Source organism: Theropithecus gelada, chromosome 1 (genome assembly GCF_003255815.1).
Source record: "Theropithecus gelada isolate Dixy chromosome 1, Tgel_1.0, whole genome shotgun sequence".
NCBI classification, from domain to species: domain Eukaryota; kingdom Metazoa; phylum Chordata; class Mammalia; order Primates; family Cercopithecidae; genus Theropithecus; species Theropithecus gelada.
In genome coordinates, this window is record NC_037668.1 from 106,054,286 (window position 1) to 106,074,996 (window position 20,711).

At 38.7% G+C, this 20,711-nt stretch overlaps 1 protein-coding gene across 2 annotated transcripts in view; it reads left to right on the forward strand.

Moving 5' to 3' along the window:
* The window catches only part of GIPC2 (GIPC PDZ domain containing family member 2), a 98,305-nt gene that overhangs the window by 14,816 nt on the left and 62,778 nt on the right, over nt 1–20,711 (forward strand). For both annotated transcript variants that reach the window (XM_025386606.1, XM_025385893.1), the window contains exon 2: nt 18,288–18,473. In XM_025386606.1, coding sequence (XP_025242391.1) covers nt 18,288–18,473 — 186 coding nt within the window. The remainder of the gene's footprint in view (nt 1–18,287; nt 18,474–20,711) is intronic.

The window sequence follows — 20,711 nt, forward strand, 5'->3', positions numbered from 1 at the left end:
ACAGGTTCTTAAATTACAGTGTTAAAGTAGCCTTAAAGGGATACAGAGTAACAAGGTTGAGGAAATGATAATTGTGTATTCTTAAAACAGTTTACATATCCATATATTTCATTAATGTAGTAGTGGTTGTATAATTGGTGTTAACACTGTGTCCCTCATGATCCAGGGCCAGAACCTTAATTTAACCACCTGAAGCTTCTCACATTTGATACTAGCAGTGTGTTCTGGGTGTGGTTGAGTATTAGATGCTGGTCATGATTCCTGTTATTTCCTTCCTTCTTCTGTGTTCTCTGTGCTTTCCCCTTCCTTTCTTCACTTTCCTGCCTCTATGTAAAAGTGGGTGGAGGAAGGGAAGCATATCTTAAGAACTGAGGAGAAGGGAATTACTGTGTTTTTTTCTTTTCTTTTCTTTTTTGTTTATTGGGGAGGGGGTCTCAGTCTGTCACCTAGACTGGAGTGCAGTGGCACAATCTCGGCCCACTGCAACGTCCACCTCCCAGGCTTAAGTGATCCTGTCACCTCAGCCTCCTAAGTAGCCAGGACCACAGGCGCGCACCACAGTGCCTGGCTAATTTTTAAATTTATTTTTATTTTTTCATTTTTGGTAGAGATGGGGGTTTCGCCATGTTGCCCAGGCTGGTCTCGAACTCCTGAGCTCAGGTGATCCACCCACCCAGAGTGCTGGGATTACATGCATGAGCCATCGTGCTTGGCCAAGGAATTATTGTTGAACAACTATTACCACTTAACCTATGCTATCTTAACTGAAATGGTAATTCTTGCCAGAACCCCCAGAAATTATTGTAATCTGTAGAAGAGGCAACTGGAGCTTAGAGTAAAAGTAAATTACTCAAGTTGCACAACCCAGAGGGATGTCTTTGACTTGAGGTCTATCTGATGTCAAAGTCTGTATTCTTTCCTTTACACAAGTGATTCTTAACCTTAGCAGATCCAAAGGCTTTCTCTAATAACAAATATTTTGTGATACCATCTTTACTGTCCTGAAATAGGATTTTAAACAATGTTTTCTACCTATACACATAATTAATTCCTTAACTCTAATATTAGAGAGAAACAAATATGGATTTTAATATCCAAGTATTTGGATAAGTTTTCTTAAAAGGCATCAAGCAGTCGGGTGTGGTGGCTCATGCCTGTAGTCCCAGCACTTTGGGAGGCCGAGATGGGCAGATCACCTGAGGTCAGGAGTTTGAGACCAGCCTAGTCAACATGGTGAAACCCTGTCTCTACTAAAAATACAAAAATTAGCTGGGTGTGGTGGCGTGCACCTGTAATCCTAGCTACTCAGGAGGTTGAGGCAGGAGAATTGCTTGAACCTGGGAGATGGAGGTTGCAGTGAGCCTATATTGCGCCATTGCACTCCAGCCTGGGCCACAAGAGCTAAACTCCATCTCAAAACAAACAAACAAACAAAAAAATCAAAACAAAAAACATGAAGCAGATGCTTGTATCTACTTGTAGTGAACACATTTGGATTTGAAAAGAGTAAGAATAAGATGAGATTCAGGTTAGGTCCAGTGGCTTATGCCTGTAATCTCAGCACTTTGGGAGGCTGAGGCGGGCAGATCTCTTGAGGTCAGGAGTTTGAAACCAGCCTGGCCAACATGATGAAACCCATCTCTACTAAAAATACAAAAATTTGCTGGGCATGGTGGTGAATGCCTATAATTCCAGCTACTCAGCTACCCAGGAGGCTGAGACAGGAGAATTGCTTGAACCTGGGAGGTGGAGGTTGCAGCGAACTGAGATTGTGCCACTGCACTCCAGCCTGGGTGACAGAGCAAGACTCTGTCTCAAAAAAAAAAAGAGATTCATTTGATTGTTTTTGTCTCTTTTTCTTCATATTCAACATTTTAAATGAAGAGATATTAATATTTGTAAATGCTCATAGAATTACCACAGTGCAATAACAGAAGCAGACTGAAATAAAGGTTTTATGTTACAAATCCAAATAACATGGGCAGCATTGCTGTCAATGACTTGATTTTCTGAAATGATAAATAACTCTTGGAAAGGCACTGCATACCAAAGTACAGTCTTCCTTTGATTTACATGGTAATTGCAGCCCATAGAAATTCAGAATAAAAAATACTCTGTGTGTAACACAGAATTGGGGCTAGGCTTAAATAGTAATAGTTTTCCCCCATCCTTCCAGCACGAATGTCTAATAGGACATTTGAGCATCATGTGGAATGCAAAGCAGTTCTTCATCAAGCTGGACTCCTCAAGAATTGCAATTCATTCAGAATCCTTGACCCATGCCCTGCTTCCCTCAAATGCCAGTGGTGCCATACAATCATTTTAACAACCAAAGAGACCCCTTGATATTTCCGCCTGTTTTCCTTAGAAGCCAGTATTGACTCTCACCTCCAGCAACACTGCTTTATACCTGGATGCTAGAGGTTAAGTAATTGTCCTACACTGTGAAGTTAGAAGATGATAAAAAGGGAGGTGCGGGAATGAGTGGGGATGGGAAACAATAAGAGGGTGAACAAGGAGAAAGACCTCCTGTTGGTTTTGTACTTTTAGTTTTAGGATCCATCTTTTTAAAAATGTTTTTTAGAGAGAGAGTCTCGTTCTGTCACCCAGATTGAAGTGCAGTGGTACAAGCATAACTCAATGCAACTTTTTTTTTTTTTTTGGCATGGAGTCTCGCTCTGTTGCCCAAGCTGGATTACAGTGGCGTAATCTCAGCTCACTCCAACCTCTGCCTCCTGGGTTAAAGCGATTCTCCTGCCTTAGCCTGCCAAGCAGCTGGGATTACAGGCACATGCCAGTACACTTGGCTAACTTTTTTGTATTTTTGTAGAGACGGGGTTTTACTATGTTGGCCAGGCTGGTCTCAAACTCCTGACCTCAAGTAATCTGCCTGCCTTTGCCTCCCAAAGTGCTGGGATTATAGGTGTGAGCCACCGTGCCCGCCACTCACTGAAACTTTGAACTCAAACTCGCCTCAGCCCCCAAGTAGCTAGGACTATAGACACAAGCCACCACACCCAGCTAATTTTTAAAAATTTTTGTAGAGATAGGACCTCACTATGTTGCCCAGGATCAGTCTTACAGGACTGTAATCAAAAGAGTAGAACATGTGTTTGGCTTGTTAAATTTGTGATGTTCTTCCTATGCACTGACAATGGTCAAGCTGAGAACCAAATCAGGAACGCAATTTCATTCACAATTGCCACATCAAAACAAAACAAAACAAAAAACCCCAGGAATACAGTTAACCAGGGAGGTGAAAGATCTCTACAAGGAGAACCATGGAACACTGCCCAAAGAAATCAGAGATATCACTAACAAATGGGAATAGGAAGAATCAATATCACTAAAATGGCCATATTGCCCAAAGCATTTTATAGATTCAGTGCTATCCCTATTCAACTACCAAGGACATTCTTCACAGAATTTAAAAAACCACTATTTTAAAATTCATATGGAACCAAAAAAGAGCCTGACTAGCCAAGGCAATCCTAAGCAAAAGGAACAAAGTTGGAGACATCATGCTATCTGAGTTCAAACTGTACTATAAGGCTATAGTAACCATAATAACTTGGTCCTGGTGCAACAATAGGTATATAGACCAATGGAACAGAAAAGAGAACTCAGAAATAAGGTTGCATACCTACGACTATCTGGTCCTTGACATACCTGACAAAAGCAATAGGGAAGGGATTCCCTATTCAATAAATGGTGCTGGGATGACTGGCTAGCCATATAAGAAGACTGAAGCTGGACCTTTTCCTTACACCATATACAAAAATTGAATCAAGATGGATTAACGACTTTAACAAAATCCCAAATTATAAAAGCCCTGGAAGACAACCTAGGCAATATCATTCTGGACATAGGAATGGGCAAAGATTTCATGATGAAGACATCAAAAGCAATTGCAAGAAAAAGCAAAAATTGACAAATTGGATCTAATTAAGCTAAAAAGTTTCTGCACAGGAAAGGAAACTATCAGCAGAGTAAACAGACAACCTAGAGAATGGGAGAAAATATTTTCAAGCTATGCATCTGAAAAAGGTCTAATATACGGCATCTATAAGGAAAGTTACAAGAAAAAAAAGCCCCTCTCCATTAAAACGTGGGCAAAGACATGAACAGACACTTTTTAAAAGCAGATACACATGTGACCAACAGTCATATTAAAAAAAGCTTAACATCACTGATCATTAGAAAATGCAAGTCAAAACCACAGTGATATACCATCTCATACAAGTCAGAATAGTTATTATTAAAAAGTCAAAAAATAACAGATGCTGGTAAGATTGCAGAGAAAAAGGAACACTTATACACTGTTGGTGGGAGTGTAAATTAGTTCAACCATTGTGGAAGACAGTGTGGTGATCCTCAAAGCCCTAAAAAGAGACATACCATTTGACCCAGCAATCCCATTACTGGATATATACCCAAAGGAATATAGATCATTTTACTGTAGAGACCTGTGCACATGTGTTTTCATTGCAGCACTATTCACAATAGCAAGGACATGAAATCAACCTAAATGCCTATCAGTAGTAAACTGGAAAAGAAAATGTAAATTCCATATACACCGTGGAATGCTATGCAGCCATAAAAAAACAAGATCATGCCCTTTGCAGGAATGTGGATGTAGCTGGAGGTTATTATCCTTAGCAAACTAGTGCAGGAACGGAAAACCACATACTGCATATTCTCACTTAAATGTGGAAGCAAAATGATGAGAATGCATGAACACATAGAGAGAAACAACAGAAACTGGGGCCAAGTGGAGGGTGGAGGATGGGAGGAGGGAGAAGATCAGGGAAAATAACTAATGAGTACTAGGCTTAATACCTGGGTGATGAAATAATCTGTACAACAAACTCCCATGACACAAGTTTATCTGTACAACCTGCACATGTACCCCAAACTTTAAATTAAAAAAATATGTAAAATTGAGTAGTGATTTTAGAAAAATGTATGATGTCTCAAGCTTTTGTAATATCTTGAAATGTCACCTGTTGCTGTGACTGTTTGACAGGTTTATAGAGTCCTATAGCAGGTGCAAAAGTTAGGGTGGAATGATAGGGAAGCATAGGGTTTGAGATCAGATGGGGAGGAGGGTTTCAGGGTAGGGTGGCCTATCCTGGGTTTGATTCCTGGAGATGACTCCTTCTAGCCATTTTCTCACTGATTAAATGTACAATGAATTACCTTATAGGACTGTTGTGAGAATTAAATGAAATAGCATGTTAGGTGTCCAGAACAATGGTACAATGGTTCAATAAATGTTACTCCTCTTTTCCTCAAAAAAGATGCCGGATGACAATTATTTTTGCAAATTTTTCTTTTTTCTTTCTCTCTCTCTCTGAATCTTGCTCTGTTGCCCAGGCTTAAGTGTAGTGGCGTGGTCTCAACTCACTGCTACCTCTGCCTCCCTAGTTAAAGCGATTCTCCCGCCTCAGCCCCCCGAGTAGCTGGGATTACAGGTGCCCACCACCATGCCCGGTGAATTTTTGTATTTTTAGTACAGACAGGGTTTCACCATGTTGGCCAGGGTGGTCTCGATCTCCTGACCTTGTGATCATCTGCCTCAGCCTCCCAGAGTGCTGGGATTATAGGCATGAGCCATGGAGCCTCGCCTCAAACTTTCTTATATTTTTTCTATTCTAGACCAGGTACAGTTTTCATTCTCCCACCCTTTGCCTACATTCAGAAAATAAGAACAAATTTAACATCTATCTCCATAGATGGTCCTCAGTCTAAACTACCTGTGTGAATTCTGTTACAGTAACTAACCCGGGCTCTCTGTGGATGGTCCTCAGTCTAAACTACCTGCATGGATTCTTTTATAGTAACTAGCCCGGACTCTTCTGATGAGGGCTATTTCAATCAAATTTAGCATAAACCTAATAAGCAATTTCAGTCAACTAAAGTGAGCATTTCAGTTAAACTTGGGCAATAATACATATGCCAATTTATTCAGAATTGTTTTGTATTGCATTTGTCAATGCTTATTCTTCTAAGCCAAAAATAACCTTTTAGTAATACACGTAGTTCTTTCTGTCGTATTTCTAGGCATAGAGAGTACCTGTGACAGAATTTGTTTCAGCATATAATTCTGTTATTCTACTTCCTTCCCCCACTGAACATTTAGAGTTGATATCCAACTCTCCCCATACTCATTAAGTCTCCTAGAATCTTGGTCATTATGCTCAAGTTGTGGGGACTCGTATTTTCTCCCAAGAAGCCCAGGATTGGGGCATGTGGGGAAGAGGGCTTCAATACCACGGGATAGAATAACTCTACCACTGCCTTTCCTCAACATCCAAATCACATGATTTTCCTTTTATCCCATGCTGTCTTAGTCTCAGCATCTTGAAATGGGAGCATTCTTATTTGATCAGCTTAATATAAACAGGTTACCATATAATTGATATTTCAAACCAACCTAGATGCTTCAGAGAGTGAAAAAGTATTTATAATTTCTCTGGAACAACAGGGATAAACTGGGACCTAGAGTTACCCAAGTTATAACCAAACTGCTTGCTAGAAAAAGAGAAAGAAGAAAAATATGATGTGAGAAAGTTTATTGTATAATTATTAATTGCCAACAATATATAAGCCCTTTTCCTGGGCAATAAGGAAGATTTTACATTATGGGCATTTGTGGAAAGCTAGGGAGAGGGAGTATGTGTGCTCATAAAAATAGAAGCAGGTAGCAAGGGCTCAGTGTCAGCACCTGGACTGGAGCCAGGAGACTGGTACTCCTCGTCCTGGCTCTGGCTTGGTGACACATTCCTGGGAGTTGAGGATGGAGTCCCATGGTAGCCTGTCAGCTTCTTCAGCTCCTGCCCCTGCTTGGTCCTCTCCCTCTCGTTTCTAAGTGCTCTGCCTCCCCCAGCACTGGGAGTCTTACAGGCAGGAATGGCGGTGATGTGCGCAAGCAGAGAGTTGGAAGAAACCGCTTGGTGAGAGTAGGGAACAGGGAGCTGATAATAACTCTGAGCAAAGGTCAGTCAGCCAGGGCAATGCCTGGGTATCTCCAAGTCTGTGACAGAATTCTGTTCTTGGCTGCTCTTCACCTTTTCCTAGTCGCAGTTTCCTGGGCTTACTCTATCCCTGGGGCAGGAGATAGTTCAAAATGGAAAAGTCTGAACCTAGCTGAATCCTCACACACACTCTAGATTGAGGGCTAACCTCACTTGTAGATTCAATCCTATCAGGCCTACCCATAGGTGAATTTTCTATGCTCTTAAACTTCCTAATGAATAATTTAAGTGTCTAAGATGGTCAGTGAATTTGCCTTCACCCTTTTCTCCCAAAACATTTGGCCCCCTCATCTAGGGAACCCTGTAGAACTTTCTCTTTTTTTAAAATTTTTTATTTTTGAGACAGAGTCTCTCTCTATCCCCTAGGCTGGAGTGCAGTGGTATACTCTTGGCTCACCACAACCTCTACCTCCCAGGTTCAAGCGATTCTCGTACCTCAGCCTCCTGAGTAGCTGGGATTACAGGCACCTGCCACCACACCTGGCTAATTTTTGTATTTTTAGTAGAGATGGGCTTTCACCATGTTGGCCAGGCTGGTCTTGAACTCCTGACCTCAGGTCATCTGCCTGCCTCAACCTCCCAAAGTGCTGGGATTACAGGCATGAGCCACCATGCCCGGCCCCTGTAGTACATTTTTATGATGCCTTTTAAGTGTTTTAGTTTAGAAGAAACATCTTTCTCTCTCAAGATGTTTGATATTTTCTCAGGTGGTCCATATTTTCCCCATAGAGTGCTCATCTCTTTCTGTCAGAATTCCTGTCGTAGGGCGTAGTAAGGAATAGACTGTTTTCCCCCATCACTCCCTCTTGACACCTGAATGGCTCACCATGCTTGCTTTCCAATTTTCCATGATTCATTTGGGTGGTTTTTAAATATCACACTCTCTTCAGACATTTCATTGTAGGGGTTAGAATTCAACCTCGTGGGCCAAAATGAACACAGTGCTCTGTGAACTTCTGCCCAACAAATTTTAAAGTTTAAGAATCCTTTTGAGGTCTAATGACAATCTTTTACAAGTTATATTTGTATATTTGTTTGGTAAATTGGAACATTTAATCTACTAATCTCTTTACTAATAATTATAATGTATAATTATGATGTTTTATAAACCATCCTATTCCAGCATATACAATGTCCCCTGTTATAGTCTCTCCTTGCCTGTTTAGAATCTCTTCCATGTTTAGTGTTAAACAAGAGGAGGCTTTTAAGAAGATAAGTGGTTCAGAAAGCATGGAAAATGTAACAGCACCTGACGGGGAAATAGCAGTGATTTATGATGTCTTTCAAATTGGCATGCAATGTTGCAGCATTATTAGACTAGGTTAAGCTCAGGTATCTCCTCTGAGTGTAAAAAGATTGTGGGAGAGGATGATATATATATGGCTATATGCATTTGATTTATTTCATTTGTTGGTTTAGTATTTGTGTAATGTCCACAAAGGCAAGACCAATACCTATTCCAATTCTTTATCCTTTTCTTGTGTCTCAAGGATTGCTTTGGGATTTTGATTTTCTTGGATACACAGTTCCCTTTATTAGATTGCATTAGTAAAAATAATGTTCTTTTGGTTATTCTGGGAAGTCATTTGGTAGATTCAAAATATGAATTTGACTGTTTTTCTTTTTTTGGATAGAATTCTTATTTGTCATATTATTTTATGCATTAGTAATACTGAAAAAAGTAGTTCTACTGGAGAAGAGTACAAAGAGTGATGATTCACCTTTTATTTAAGGCTTGCCACTGCTGACCCAGGGCAGCTAATTTAGAAGTGAATCATTTATAGAAAGTTCTACACAGTTCAGGACAGGGCTTTATACAATATGCTCATGAAGGTCTAAATAGAGCATACGGTATCGTGTTTCTAAATACCTGTCTTGATGCCAATTTTATATCTTTTCCAGCCTGTGAAACTTGTTTCTAGATGACTGTAGCTATTGACAAGATGAAGTCAAAGGCACTGTATATATAAAATGATGCATATTTAAAAACAAATCCTAGAAATTTAGTACATGCATTATACTGGGAAAATAATAGGCTGAGATTTTAAATTACTGTGTTTTTAATACAAAGAAACAAATGTAACTAGTCATTTTTAAAACTAGTGGGAATAAATTTTAAAATCATTTATAATAACTTAAATTAATATGTTATTGCTATTTTTACTGTATAATATGTTTGGCTTTTAAAATCTAATTATAAATAGTTATTTTATGCAAACTGTCTTGCTCCTTTTAGAAAGTGAGGGATTTATTAAATGAACACAATGTATTTGGCTCCACATAGAGTATAAAACTGTATAGTCTCTTCTAGAAAGATTTTTTTTGCTCCTCCTCCTCTTCTTCCTTTTCCTCTCCTTTCTCCTCCTCCTCCTTCCTTCTCGTTCTTCTTTTTCTTTTTTCTTCTTCTTTCTTCTTTTCTTTTTTCTTCTTCTTCTTCTTCTTTTTTTTTTTTTAAGAAAGGAAGAGGTCCCACTGAGTTGCCCAGGCTGTCTCAAACTCCTGAGTGCAAATGATCCTCCCACCTTGGCCTCCTGAAAAGCTGGGACTACAGGTGTGTGCTGTCATGCCTGTCTTCTAAAACTTTTAAATTCAAAGCTGAGTTTATATTTACATCACAGCTACAGTACCATGGGTTAGAAAAAGCCTGAATTCTAGTTCTGACTTTGTCGTTCACTAGCTATGTGACCCTACACAAATCACTTAACATGTCTGAGCTGGTTTTCTTCTCTGCACAGGGCATATTGATACTTGTCTTCATGACTTGACTCACAAGGATTTAGTTCAGCTAACGCATTAGGAAGTGACCAGTAACTTAGACGTCCCCACACAGAGAATAGGTGTCAGAGAGGCATTGCTGGGAAAACATCTTGGAGTTCGACAACCAGGGTTGGAGTCTCAGTTGCATCAATTACTATATATATGTGACCCTATACAAGCCATTCTCCCCTCTAAACCTTTGTTTTCTAATCTATAAAAAAATGGTATTATGATACATCTCACATAAAATTCTTGTTGATAATTAAATGAGGTAACATGAAAGTAGCTGGTATGTTAAGTAATCATTGTTTCTTGGACCTTAATGTTGATTTTGAAAAAAATCCTTGCTGACCTTTCTCTCCCCAGCTCATTTGCTTACACGATACAGCACTTCACTGGAAGTGGGAGCCAGTATCCAAACTGTACAGATAAGAGAGACAAGCAGTTGCCCAGTCTATGCATGTAATTGAAGACTAGTTTGAGTTCTAGAAGTTCCTTGATATGACACATTTACCAAATATTTTGGGGACGATTATGCAGCATGAGACACTCAGAGCTTTTTGGAAGAGTTTTGAGCAATGTGATTCTGTTCCTGTGGCTTAGGCAGAGCTGATCCTTTCTTTTCAAGCACTTAGGGTACATGACTATTTTTTTTCTCCCCCATAATTATTTTATTCTTAGTTTCAGATTGTTTTTAATTCCTATAACTTTAAGGACAGTAATTTAGATGGAGGTCAAATAATCATTTTTTTTTTTTTCTCTTTGAGGAAAAGTCTCTGAGACTTAGATAATAAGAACAACCCAGATAAAACCTTAGTCACTAACAAAGGAACCTTATTGGTTTTCTTATGTATAAATATGTGGTACTAACTCCTGAGGAAAGTATGGTTTCTTTTCTCTCTCTTTTTTTTTTTTTTGAGATGGAGTCTCGCTCTGTCGCCCAGGCTGGAATGCAGTGATACGATTTCAGCTCACTGCAAGCTCCGCGCCCCAGGTTCACACCATTCTCCTGCTTCAGCCTCCCAAGTAGCTGGGACTACAGGTGCCCACCACCACTACACCTGGCTAATTTTTTTTGTATTTTTAGTAGAGATGGGGTTTCACTGTGTTAGCCAGGATGGTTTTGATCTCCTGACCTCGTGATCCGCCTGCCTTGGCCTCCCAAAGTATTAGGATTACAGGCGTGAGCCACTGTGCCCGGACCTTTTTTTTTTTGAGACGGAGTATCACTCTGTTGCCCAGGCTGGAGTGCAGTGGCCCGATCTCAGCTCACTACAACCTTCACCTCCTGGGTTCAGGCCGTTCTCCTGCTTCAGCCTCCTGCGTAGCTGAGACTACAGGTGCACGCTGCCACACTTGGCTAATTTTTAAATTTTTAGTAGAGATGGGGTTTCACCATGTTGGCCAGGCTGTTCTCAAACTCCTGACTTCAAATGATCCACCCGTCTTGGCCTCCCAAAGTGCTGGGATTTCAGGTGTGAGCCATCACACCCGGACTTTCTCTTTATTTTCTATAATTACATTGGCTGATATTTCTATAATGTTTATTTGAGATATAGTATAAAAAAGTAAGCAAAATTTTGGGGGTAGATTGAGATGTAGGAGGGTAGTCATATAAAAATAATAATACTGCTTATGTTTAAAATCACATATACAAATAATGTAACTCTAGCTGCATAAGCCCATAATTTGTTCAGAGATCTTTGGAACATGTAGAATCTTTGGCCAGCTCAGTTCCTGTTTAAGGAAAGCATTCAACAAAAGAAACTTGAAAGTGGACTTCCTGGAGTTTTAAACATGAATTTGATGTGTTTTGGGAGAGATTTGTTAACCTGTTTGTGGACCAGAATATCTTTTGAAACGCTAATGACAAATGATTTATTTAATGCTATTCACAAAGCACATTGTGGAGTATATAATGGTGCCACCAGAGAAAAAGCAATATTAATTGATATTAATGGCTCTGTGCGATAGTTAATACTTTTATCTTCCTAGCCATATTGAGTTTCAATGATGAATAATCATAACCATGTGGTAAGAATTTGAAAATACTGAAGAAAGTAGCAATTTAATATAAATGCACAGCAAGAAAATTGTCTGCAAGTTATCCTTCAACCACAGCAAAAGTTGAAGGATAATTTTTTATGAGGAGAAATGCAGTCTATCCTGGTTATGATATTAAAAAGGAGCAAAATCTGATACTTCAGGAAAGTTCATGCACTTTAAGAAGCTTTCAAGCATAAATATAAATATGATTGTTCAAAAAGCCCTGTATTGCAGGAATAATAATAAAAACCTTTAAATTGAGCCTTTTTATTGATTTACTTATTTTTTAGAGGTAAGATCTTGCTTTGTCACCCAGGCTAGAGTGTAGTAGCACATAGCACATAGCTCACTGCACTCTTGAACTCTTGGGCTCAAGCAATATTCCTGCCTCAGTCCTAAGTAGTTGCGACTACAGGCATGTGTCAGATAATTTTTTATTTTGTTTTATTTTAAGAGATGTAGTCTTGCTGAGGTGACCAGGCTGGTTTTGAACTCCTGACCTTAAACGATACTTCCACTTCAGCCTCCTGAGAGCTTTTTAGTTTAAAAAGTATACACTATACATTACAAAAATGGTAATTTTTGTAATGACCATTTGATGTAGACCAAACTTTAATAATGCCACAATTTACATGAGGATCAAGGAGGCCAAACGACTCAACTAAACCCCCTGAGGTAATTGGAACTAGATCCAGAACTCTTAACTCTTAATCCATTATTTTCATCTCTTACATTTCTTTTTCTCTTCTTCCTATTTAACACATTACAAATATGAGACTGTTCTAGTCTATCAATTTATTTATTTTACTGATATTGGAAGTAAGGAGGAGGGATTGTCTGAAATTTTTGTTAGGGGTGATAGAATATGAAATTAGGATGCCATAATACCTCAGTATATTAAAAGAAACACAATTCACCATGTACTTTAGATATTTTTTAAAGGATAAAATGAGATGGTAGGCAGAAAGAACTTTTAAATTATGAAGAATTATAAAGATACAAGGCATAATGATTCTATCAATTAGGAACCTTTTAGTTGAAAGTAACAGAAAATCCAACCCAGGATGACTTGGTGAAATTTATTGACTCATGTAACTAAACATTCTGGGATAGGACTGTGTATCAGATAGTGTGTTTTCAGCTGCAAGTAACAGAAAACTACTTACTCAAACTGGCTAAAACAAGATGACTTATTATTTTACATAAAAGAGAGCTGTGTATGGTGGCTTGTGCCTGTAATCCCAGCACTTTGGGAGGCCAAGCAGGAGGATCGCTTAGGCCCACGAGTTTGAGACCAGCCTGAGCAACATGATGAGACCATATCTCTATGAAAAATAAAAAAATTAGCTGTGTGTGGTAGTGTGTGCCTGTGGTCCCAGCTACTAGGAAGGCTTAGGCAGGAGGATCACTTGAGCCTGGGGGGGTTGAGGCTGCAGTAAGCCATGATCATGCCACTGTGTTCCAGTCTTGGTGACAGAGTGAGACCCTGTTCAAAATAAATAATAGAGGTAGAGTGGGCTCCAAATTGGTTAACTGAGCAACTCACCGATGTCACTAAGGACTTAGGTTTATTTCATTTTTTTGCTTTGCCATTCTTGGTATCTTTCTCAGCTGGCAGGAAGATGGTGGTAGAAATTCCTGGACCACACACAGATGAAGCAACATACAGAGGAAGAAAGGGACCATCTCTTTCTGTGTTTCTTTGTTAGGCGTGAAAAAATCTTTTCCAGAGCTTCCTGGGCATCTTCCTCCTATGTCTTATAGGCTGGCATTGGGCCACATGCTTACACCTAAACCACCACTTAGGCTAGTTCACTTTTATGCCTGGAACAGGGGATGTGAGTCATTTTCCTCCAAGGTGCTTGCAATCTGTACACATCTGGGAATTGTGTTAAGAGGGGCAAAGAGTGGACACTTTCCAGTGTCCACCCCTGACTGTCTTGAAGTAAGACTGGAGCTGGAGGCTCTGCTTTCCTCATGTCAGCGTTGTTGCCAGGACCACTCTTCTAATGTTTGCAGTGATAACTGCAGTCATTTTAGACTTCATATAATTTAGAAAAAGTGAGGGAGAGAGAACCACCATTTGGTAGCCTCTATGGAAAAGAGAAGAGGATTCTTTCCCCAAACCCCCAATAAGTTCATTCTTGGATTTTCTTGGCCTAAATTGGTAGTCATTAAGCAATTTAAACCTGAGGATGTGGTCACTCCCACTCAAGCTACCATATGGCTTAAATGGGGAAGAGAAGTTTCCTAAGGAAAATTAGGGGAAAAGGGAATAGATACCAAAGATGTTGATGTCTAGCACAATAATGACAATTCAGGGCCCTCCATCTTCTGGCCCTAAAGGGCAATAGCTTTCTCCTTTAATTAGTCTGTCTTCCATATAGATAAGGCAGAGTGATAAGCATGCAGTCCCCAATCTTTATGCACCAGGGACTGGTTTTATGGAAGACAATTTTTCCATGTATTGGGGCAAGTGGGATGGTCTCGGGATGAAACTATTCCACCTCAGATCATCAGGCATTAGATTATCATAAGGAGCAGGCAATCTAGATCCCTTGCATGTGCAGCTCACACTAGGGTTCATGCTCCTATGAGAGTCTAATGCCGCTGCTGATCTGACAGAAGGCTGAACTCAGTCAGTAATGCTTGCCTGCCCACCACTCACCTCCTGCTGTGTAGGCTGGTTCCTAACAGGCCAAGGGCTGGTACCAGTCTGCAGCCTAGGTGTTGGGGACCCCTGCAATAAGACAAATAAGACTAATAAGACAAAATCCCTACCTATTAAAAGTTTTTTTTTTTAAGTAGAGTCTTGCTCTGTCACCCAGGCTGAGGTACAGTGGTGCAATCTCAGCTCACTGCAACCTCTGCCTCCTGGGTTCACGCCTTTCTCCTGCTTCAGCCTCCTGAGTAGCTGAGATTACAGGTACCTGCCACCATGCCTGGCTGATTTTTATTTTTTATTTTTAGAGATGGGTTTTTACCATGTTGGCCAGGCTGGTCTCGAACTCCTGACCTCAGGTGATCTGCCCACCTTAGCCTCCCAAAGTAATCCCAAAGCCTGGGATTACAGGCATGAGTCACTGTGCCCAGCCTAAAGACATGACTTTCTAAAACTGAACTGCCCAATATTGTAACCACTAGCCGAATTTGGATACTGAGCACTTTAAATGTAGCTGATTCTTCCAAATCGAGACGAGATGTAAGGGTAAATACATGCTGGATCTTAAAAACTTAATTAACAAAATGTAAACTGTCTTAATAATTTTTATATTGATTATATGTTGAAATGACAATATTTTGGATATACCGGGTTATATAATTGTAAATTAAATTAATTCAGCTACTTCTTACTTTTGTTGCTGTGACTATTTGAAAATTTAAAATTATTTAGCTTACATTGTATTTCTATTGGGCAGTGATGCTCTAGAAAATGAAATAGTCATGGGTACTCCATCAGTTGTGGAAATAGGCAATGATGGCAGTAAAGCAACAAATGCAGATTACCCCAGAAGGTGTTAAGGATTTCATTTTACAGTGAAAAACATCATTAAGATTACATCTACTGAATCAGTCCTTTTTCTTATGTTCTGTGATACCTTGTTATGAGTTTACTTTCCAAATCTTTTTTGATTTAGTTTAGTTTGTCCATCAGAGAGTGTTTTATGTATATATACAAATATATATATATGTGTGTGTGTGTATATATATATATATACACACACACATACACACACAAAAAAGTTAAATGCTGCCCTTCACTGCCTGTTGTGTAGCGTACTTAGATTCTGGAAGCAAATATTTCTTAGAGGAGCATTGATAATATGGCCACTTCACCGTTAATTTTATTGTTTTCTTCTCTGTCATATGAGTATGCGGGAGGGTATGAAAGCTCACAGTAGATTCTTGAGGTTCCTTTTGATTTAAATGTTCATTGCCTTTTGATGAGCGGATGAGCAGGAACTTTGCATTCTTTAGAAACTAGTGTATCACTTCCTTATTTTGCAGTTCAAAATATAAAATCTTTGAGGATGCTTGAATTTCTAGACCTTTATCATATACTTAGAGGTATATTTGCTGATAGTTGTGCATTGATACTGTGATAGCTTCTTATTCTCCTGTGAAGAACTGATCTGAAGTTGTGGAGCTTTAGTTACCTGCTGCTCTTATTCCACCTTGCAGTGGCTATCACATTCCTACAGGTTTTCAAAACAGCTTCCCATGGAGCTCCATTACTGAAAGATATAGCTGGCTCCATTCCTTCCAGAAAAAAGAAACTAATGCCCTGCTTGCCAACTTTTGGCTGTCTAGAATGGAATGTTATTCTGCACAGGAGGAAGCACGATGGAAAAAGGGTTCTTCTACCTGCAGGAAATCTAATGTTTGCTCTGTAGTGAAGCATGTAAAAAGTTGAAAGAAAGGAAGCAAAGGAAGAGGCTTGGTCATTAGAAGTTCAGTTTGTGTGAGATTTCCTTTTTTTCCTTTTTGTTTTTCTCTATCCTGTTATACCATCATTGTATTTTAATGTTTTTTTTTTTTTTTTCCTAGCTAATGGGTAAATTGCTTTTATACTGGTGGTGTTTGGGACCCACTATGAATACCATGGAGAGACTCACTGGCAAAAAAAAACGGAGAAGGAGAAAAACGTTGTTTCTTCTACTTACTTCCCATCATTTTGTGAAGGAGAGTCAGAAAAGCTGTTTTCTACACATACTCCCTTTCCCCTCTACCCATTCACAGTGATTTTTGTCAGCAAACTAATATGCTATTGATTTTACAGTCAGGATCAGAAATATGCACCATTCTTGACTTAACTGACTTTTTTCCCCTGAAAACAATATCATTTTTACATTAGAGAATATGTGCAAAAACTTATTATTCACAAAGCTGAATGTATTTTGCACTTGCCGGGAACATAAAGGGTTAAATTGAAGACTCACCAAAGACTGGGATGAAAAGAGGACAAGGTGGGGGCCATAGTTGCTCCCTGTAGGCATTCACTATTTTGTAGCCAGTGGCCCTTTTTTTTTGTCCTCATCACTGGCTCCTTTAACACACCTCTGGGATTTGCTCTGAGCTTGGCTGAACATTCTTAACCTTTGATTGTATAGCAGGGAGAGCTTTATTTTATGAAGCTCTTCTGATTCAGACACATTTTGACATGGCCTAAAAAGCCATTCAGTAAGTAGTAAGTGCACCCTATTTCTGAGCGGGATGCAGATTATGGATGTGTTAAGGCTCAATCAAGGTTCTGGTAGGAACTGGGACTGGTGTGAAACTCCAGGATACTGGGAGAGGGTTGAGAGTGAGGCCTGAGGTCAGGACCCGGGATGGAGGAAGAGGCTTGCAATGTCTATGGTGGACATTACCTGATAAATTTCATTTAGTCATTTTGGCATGAAACAGCCATATTAAAATGCCCTTTTCTGGCTTGTTAAATAGAAGCTACTCAATGCGTGTTTGTTGAACTTAGCTTCTTAACCGATGGTATCTTTTCAACCCTCCTTCTCTTCTGTAATTTGGGCCCCACAAGTTACCCAGATTATGGTTGACAAACTTGAGTAGCACTGCACATTTTAGTCAAATGAGTCATATTTTTGAAGGAAAATGAGGTCAAAGAAAGACTTGCTGTACATAAAAAGCCCCTTTGAAATCCCCACACAACTTTTTACCATTTGGTTTCTTTTTTGCTCTCTTTTTGCCGTCACACGAATTGGTACAAGTTGTTTTAAAATCTCCAGACCTCAATTCCATGACCCCCATCCCCCTTTTTTTAAATTAAGGGTTTGGGTTAATAGTCTTTAAAGTTTATTTTAGTTAAAAAAAAAAACTGATTTTAACACCTCATTCACTAATTAAATTGCTTTTTTTTAGTCACTATAATGCAAGATAAATAAATTTGTCTATATTTAAAAAATGTATTTACCAACTTTCAAATATAGGCTTGCCTATATTTTCATTGTAGTGTGTGCATGATGCAGACCTTTGGGACTATAACCTTTGATTTCAGCTTGTAAAATGTCAGGTCCCTTGGCATAAACCACTTTGAAATTGGTGGGACCTGAACTCAAATCCTTGGCTCTGACAAGTACTGGCTGTGTGACCTTAGGCAAATTACTTATTTTTACCAGGCTTCAGTTTCCTCATTTGTAATATGGTGATACTAATGAACTTTATAAAGTTACTGTAAAGATTAAGTGAGATAATGGGATATAAATTGTCTAGCGTGAAGCCTGGCCTACAGGAAACCCTCAATACATGTTACCTAATGCTACTGTCTGAAACTGTGTCCCAGAATCTCTCTAGCCAACATAAAAGCACATTTTATGATGTAACTCTTTACATTGTAAATTGAGGAGTATTCCAGTCAATAAATATTTATAAATAAATTAACAGTCAGATGTATTCCAAGTGGAAATGGACCTGACATTTTGTTTTTCTTTGCAGATCTTATATTGCACTTTAAACACACCTAGAATTGACATGGAAAGACTCCTAGGAGGACAACTAGGACTAGAAGATTTCATATTTGCCCATGTGAAAGGAATCAAAAAAGAAGTGAATGTGTGTAAATCTGAGGATTCACTTGGTGTCACCATTACAGATAATGGTGTTGGCTATGCTTTTATAAAGGTAAGTTTTAAAAAATCACAGTGTAACCTAATTGAGGATAACATTTAAGAAAATCTACCAGGCCAAAGAAAGTTAGAAATGATCTTCAGAGTGAGAGCCAGCTCAGCAAGGATGCATGAATTAGTAATGTTTCACTTTCATTTGAAAAATGTTCAGACATCAGTTTGTGTTTACTGTTTTCTTAATTTCTTCCCTTTAGTTTAAACTTCCCCTAGAATTTGGAACTAACTGAAAGGAAAGTCTAACCCTGGTACCTACTTATTATCCATGTAAGCTTTTCCATGTCTGTAGGTTTTAACATCTGATGAATTTCAGGCTTATTTCCATTGAATTAGTGTTATTTCCAGCTGTTCATACTTTTGACTGCCTTATTCACTTCTTTAAAAGTGCTGTTCAAAATTTTAGGAAGTATGTAAAGTTGGATCTCTGTATCTGTAGGTTCTGTATTAGTGGATTCAACCAACCACAGATTGAAGATAGTTGGAAAACGTGGCATCTGTACCGAACACGTGCAGCCTTTTTTCTTGTCATTATTTCCTGAACAATACGGTACAACTGTTTACATAGCATTGCCATCGTGTTAGGTATTATAATCTAGAGATGATTTAAAGTATATAGAAGGATGTGGATAGGCTATATGCAAAGACTACACTATTTTATACCAGGGACTTGAACATCAGTGGAATTTTGGTATTGATGATGGGTCCTGGAATCAATCCCCCATGGATACTGAGGGCCAACTGTAATTTCTTTATTCAAATACAAAGAGAGCAACACAGAGCTTCAAAGGCAAGAGAAAAGTTTGAAATGGTGTGAAAATAAGAACTGAGGAGAAAAGTAAGCTCATCTCTTAAAAATGACAATGCTATTATTGTAATAATTATAATAATAACGGACTTATGTTGAATGCATGTACTAGGCACTTTGCATACAATTTCTCACTTAATTCTCACAATTCTATTTGGTTGGTGTAATGTTTTTTCTTTGTATTTTTTTTTGTTGCAGTATAAGACATTTTTAATGTACAGCTTAATGAATGTTTACATACTCACCCCTGTTTAACCATCACCCAAATCAGGATAAATTGCATTTCTGCCACCCAGAAGGCTCATTTGTGCCCCTTCCCAGTCAATAATCTTTCTCTGCAAAGTAGCCATTATTCTGGCATCTATTGCCATGAACTTCATATAATCATATATACTCTACTATTTTTGGCTTCTTTTGCTCAAAAAGATGCCTATGAGATCCATGGATAGGTACTATTTCCAACCCTGTTTTACAGATGTGGAAACAGGATCAGGAAGGTTAAGTAGCTTGCCCAAAGTTAAACAGCTGGACAAATTCAGGATTTGGATCTATGAGGTCTGACTTCAGAGCTGGCACTTCTACTCACTCAACTAATAATTAATGATAGACTTCATGCAACAGGGAATATTTTATGCCTTTATTTTGTCCAAATCTTGATTTGCTGATGCATTATCACCATTAAATAATCTTAGGGAAGTTATCTTAACTGACTGTAAATGGGACTTTCGCTTCCCACTTGACAGAATGGCTATTTTTAGCTCTACAAAAGATATGACTGTGCTGAAGGTTGTGTGAGTGACCAAATGGAAAATCTGTGACTGGGAAAGTCATATGGGATTATCCAAGGGAATCTCAGGACATGAGGCACAGGCAGCAGAGAAGGGCTTGGAAGTTTCACAAACATGTGTGGATTTTTAAAATCTTCGCCTCTGACATTCAGAGCTTGTCTTTCTATTTTTTTAAAAAATGCTTTGTCAAACATGTGCTTGCCTCAGAGTACTAGTCACTAACCCTGTGGAGACATAGGACATGTTAGCAAAGGAGAAAGCAAGGCATAATCTAAACTGCCAACATATTGTTCAACTTAGAAGAGAGATGCATATTACATTGTACACATGGTTGATGAAATTTTTTAAAAATTGGGAGAGGATAATTTCAAACTTATATAAAGATTGCAATAATAATACAAAGAACTCTCATACATCATTTATCCAAATCTCCAATTTTTACCATTTGCCACGTTTGAGTTTTTTGTTCTGTCTTATACACACACACATATGTACTCTTTACCCCTTAGTACTTCAGAGTGTAATTACTAAGAACAAGGATATTCTCTTATATATAACTACAGTACAGTAATGAAATTCATACAGTCTGATATTGATATAATACTTTTAATCTATAGTTCACATTGTAGGCTTATCAGTTGTC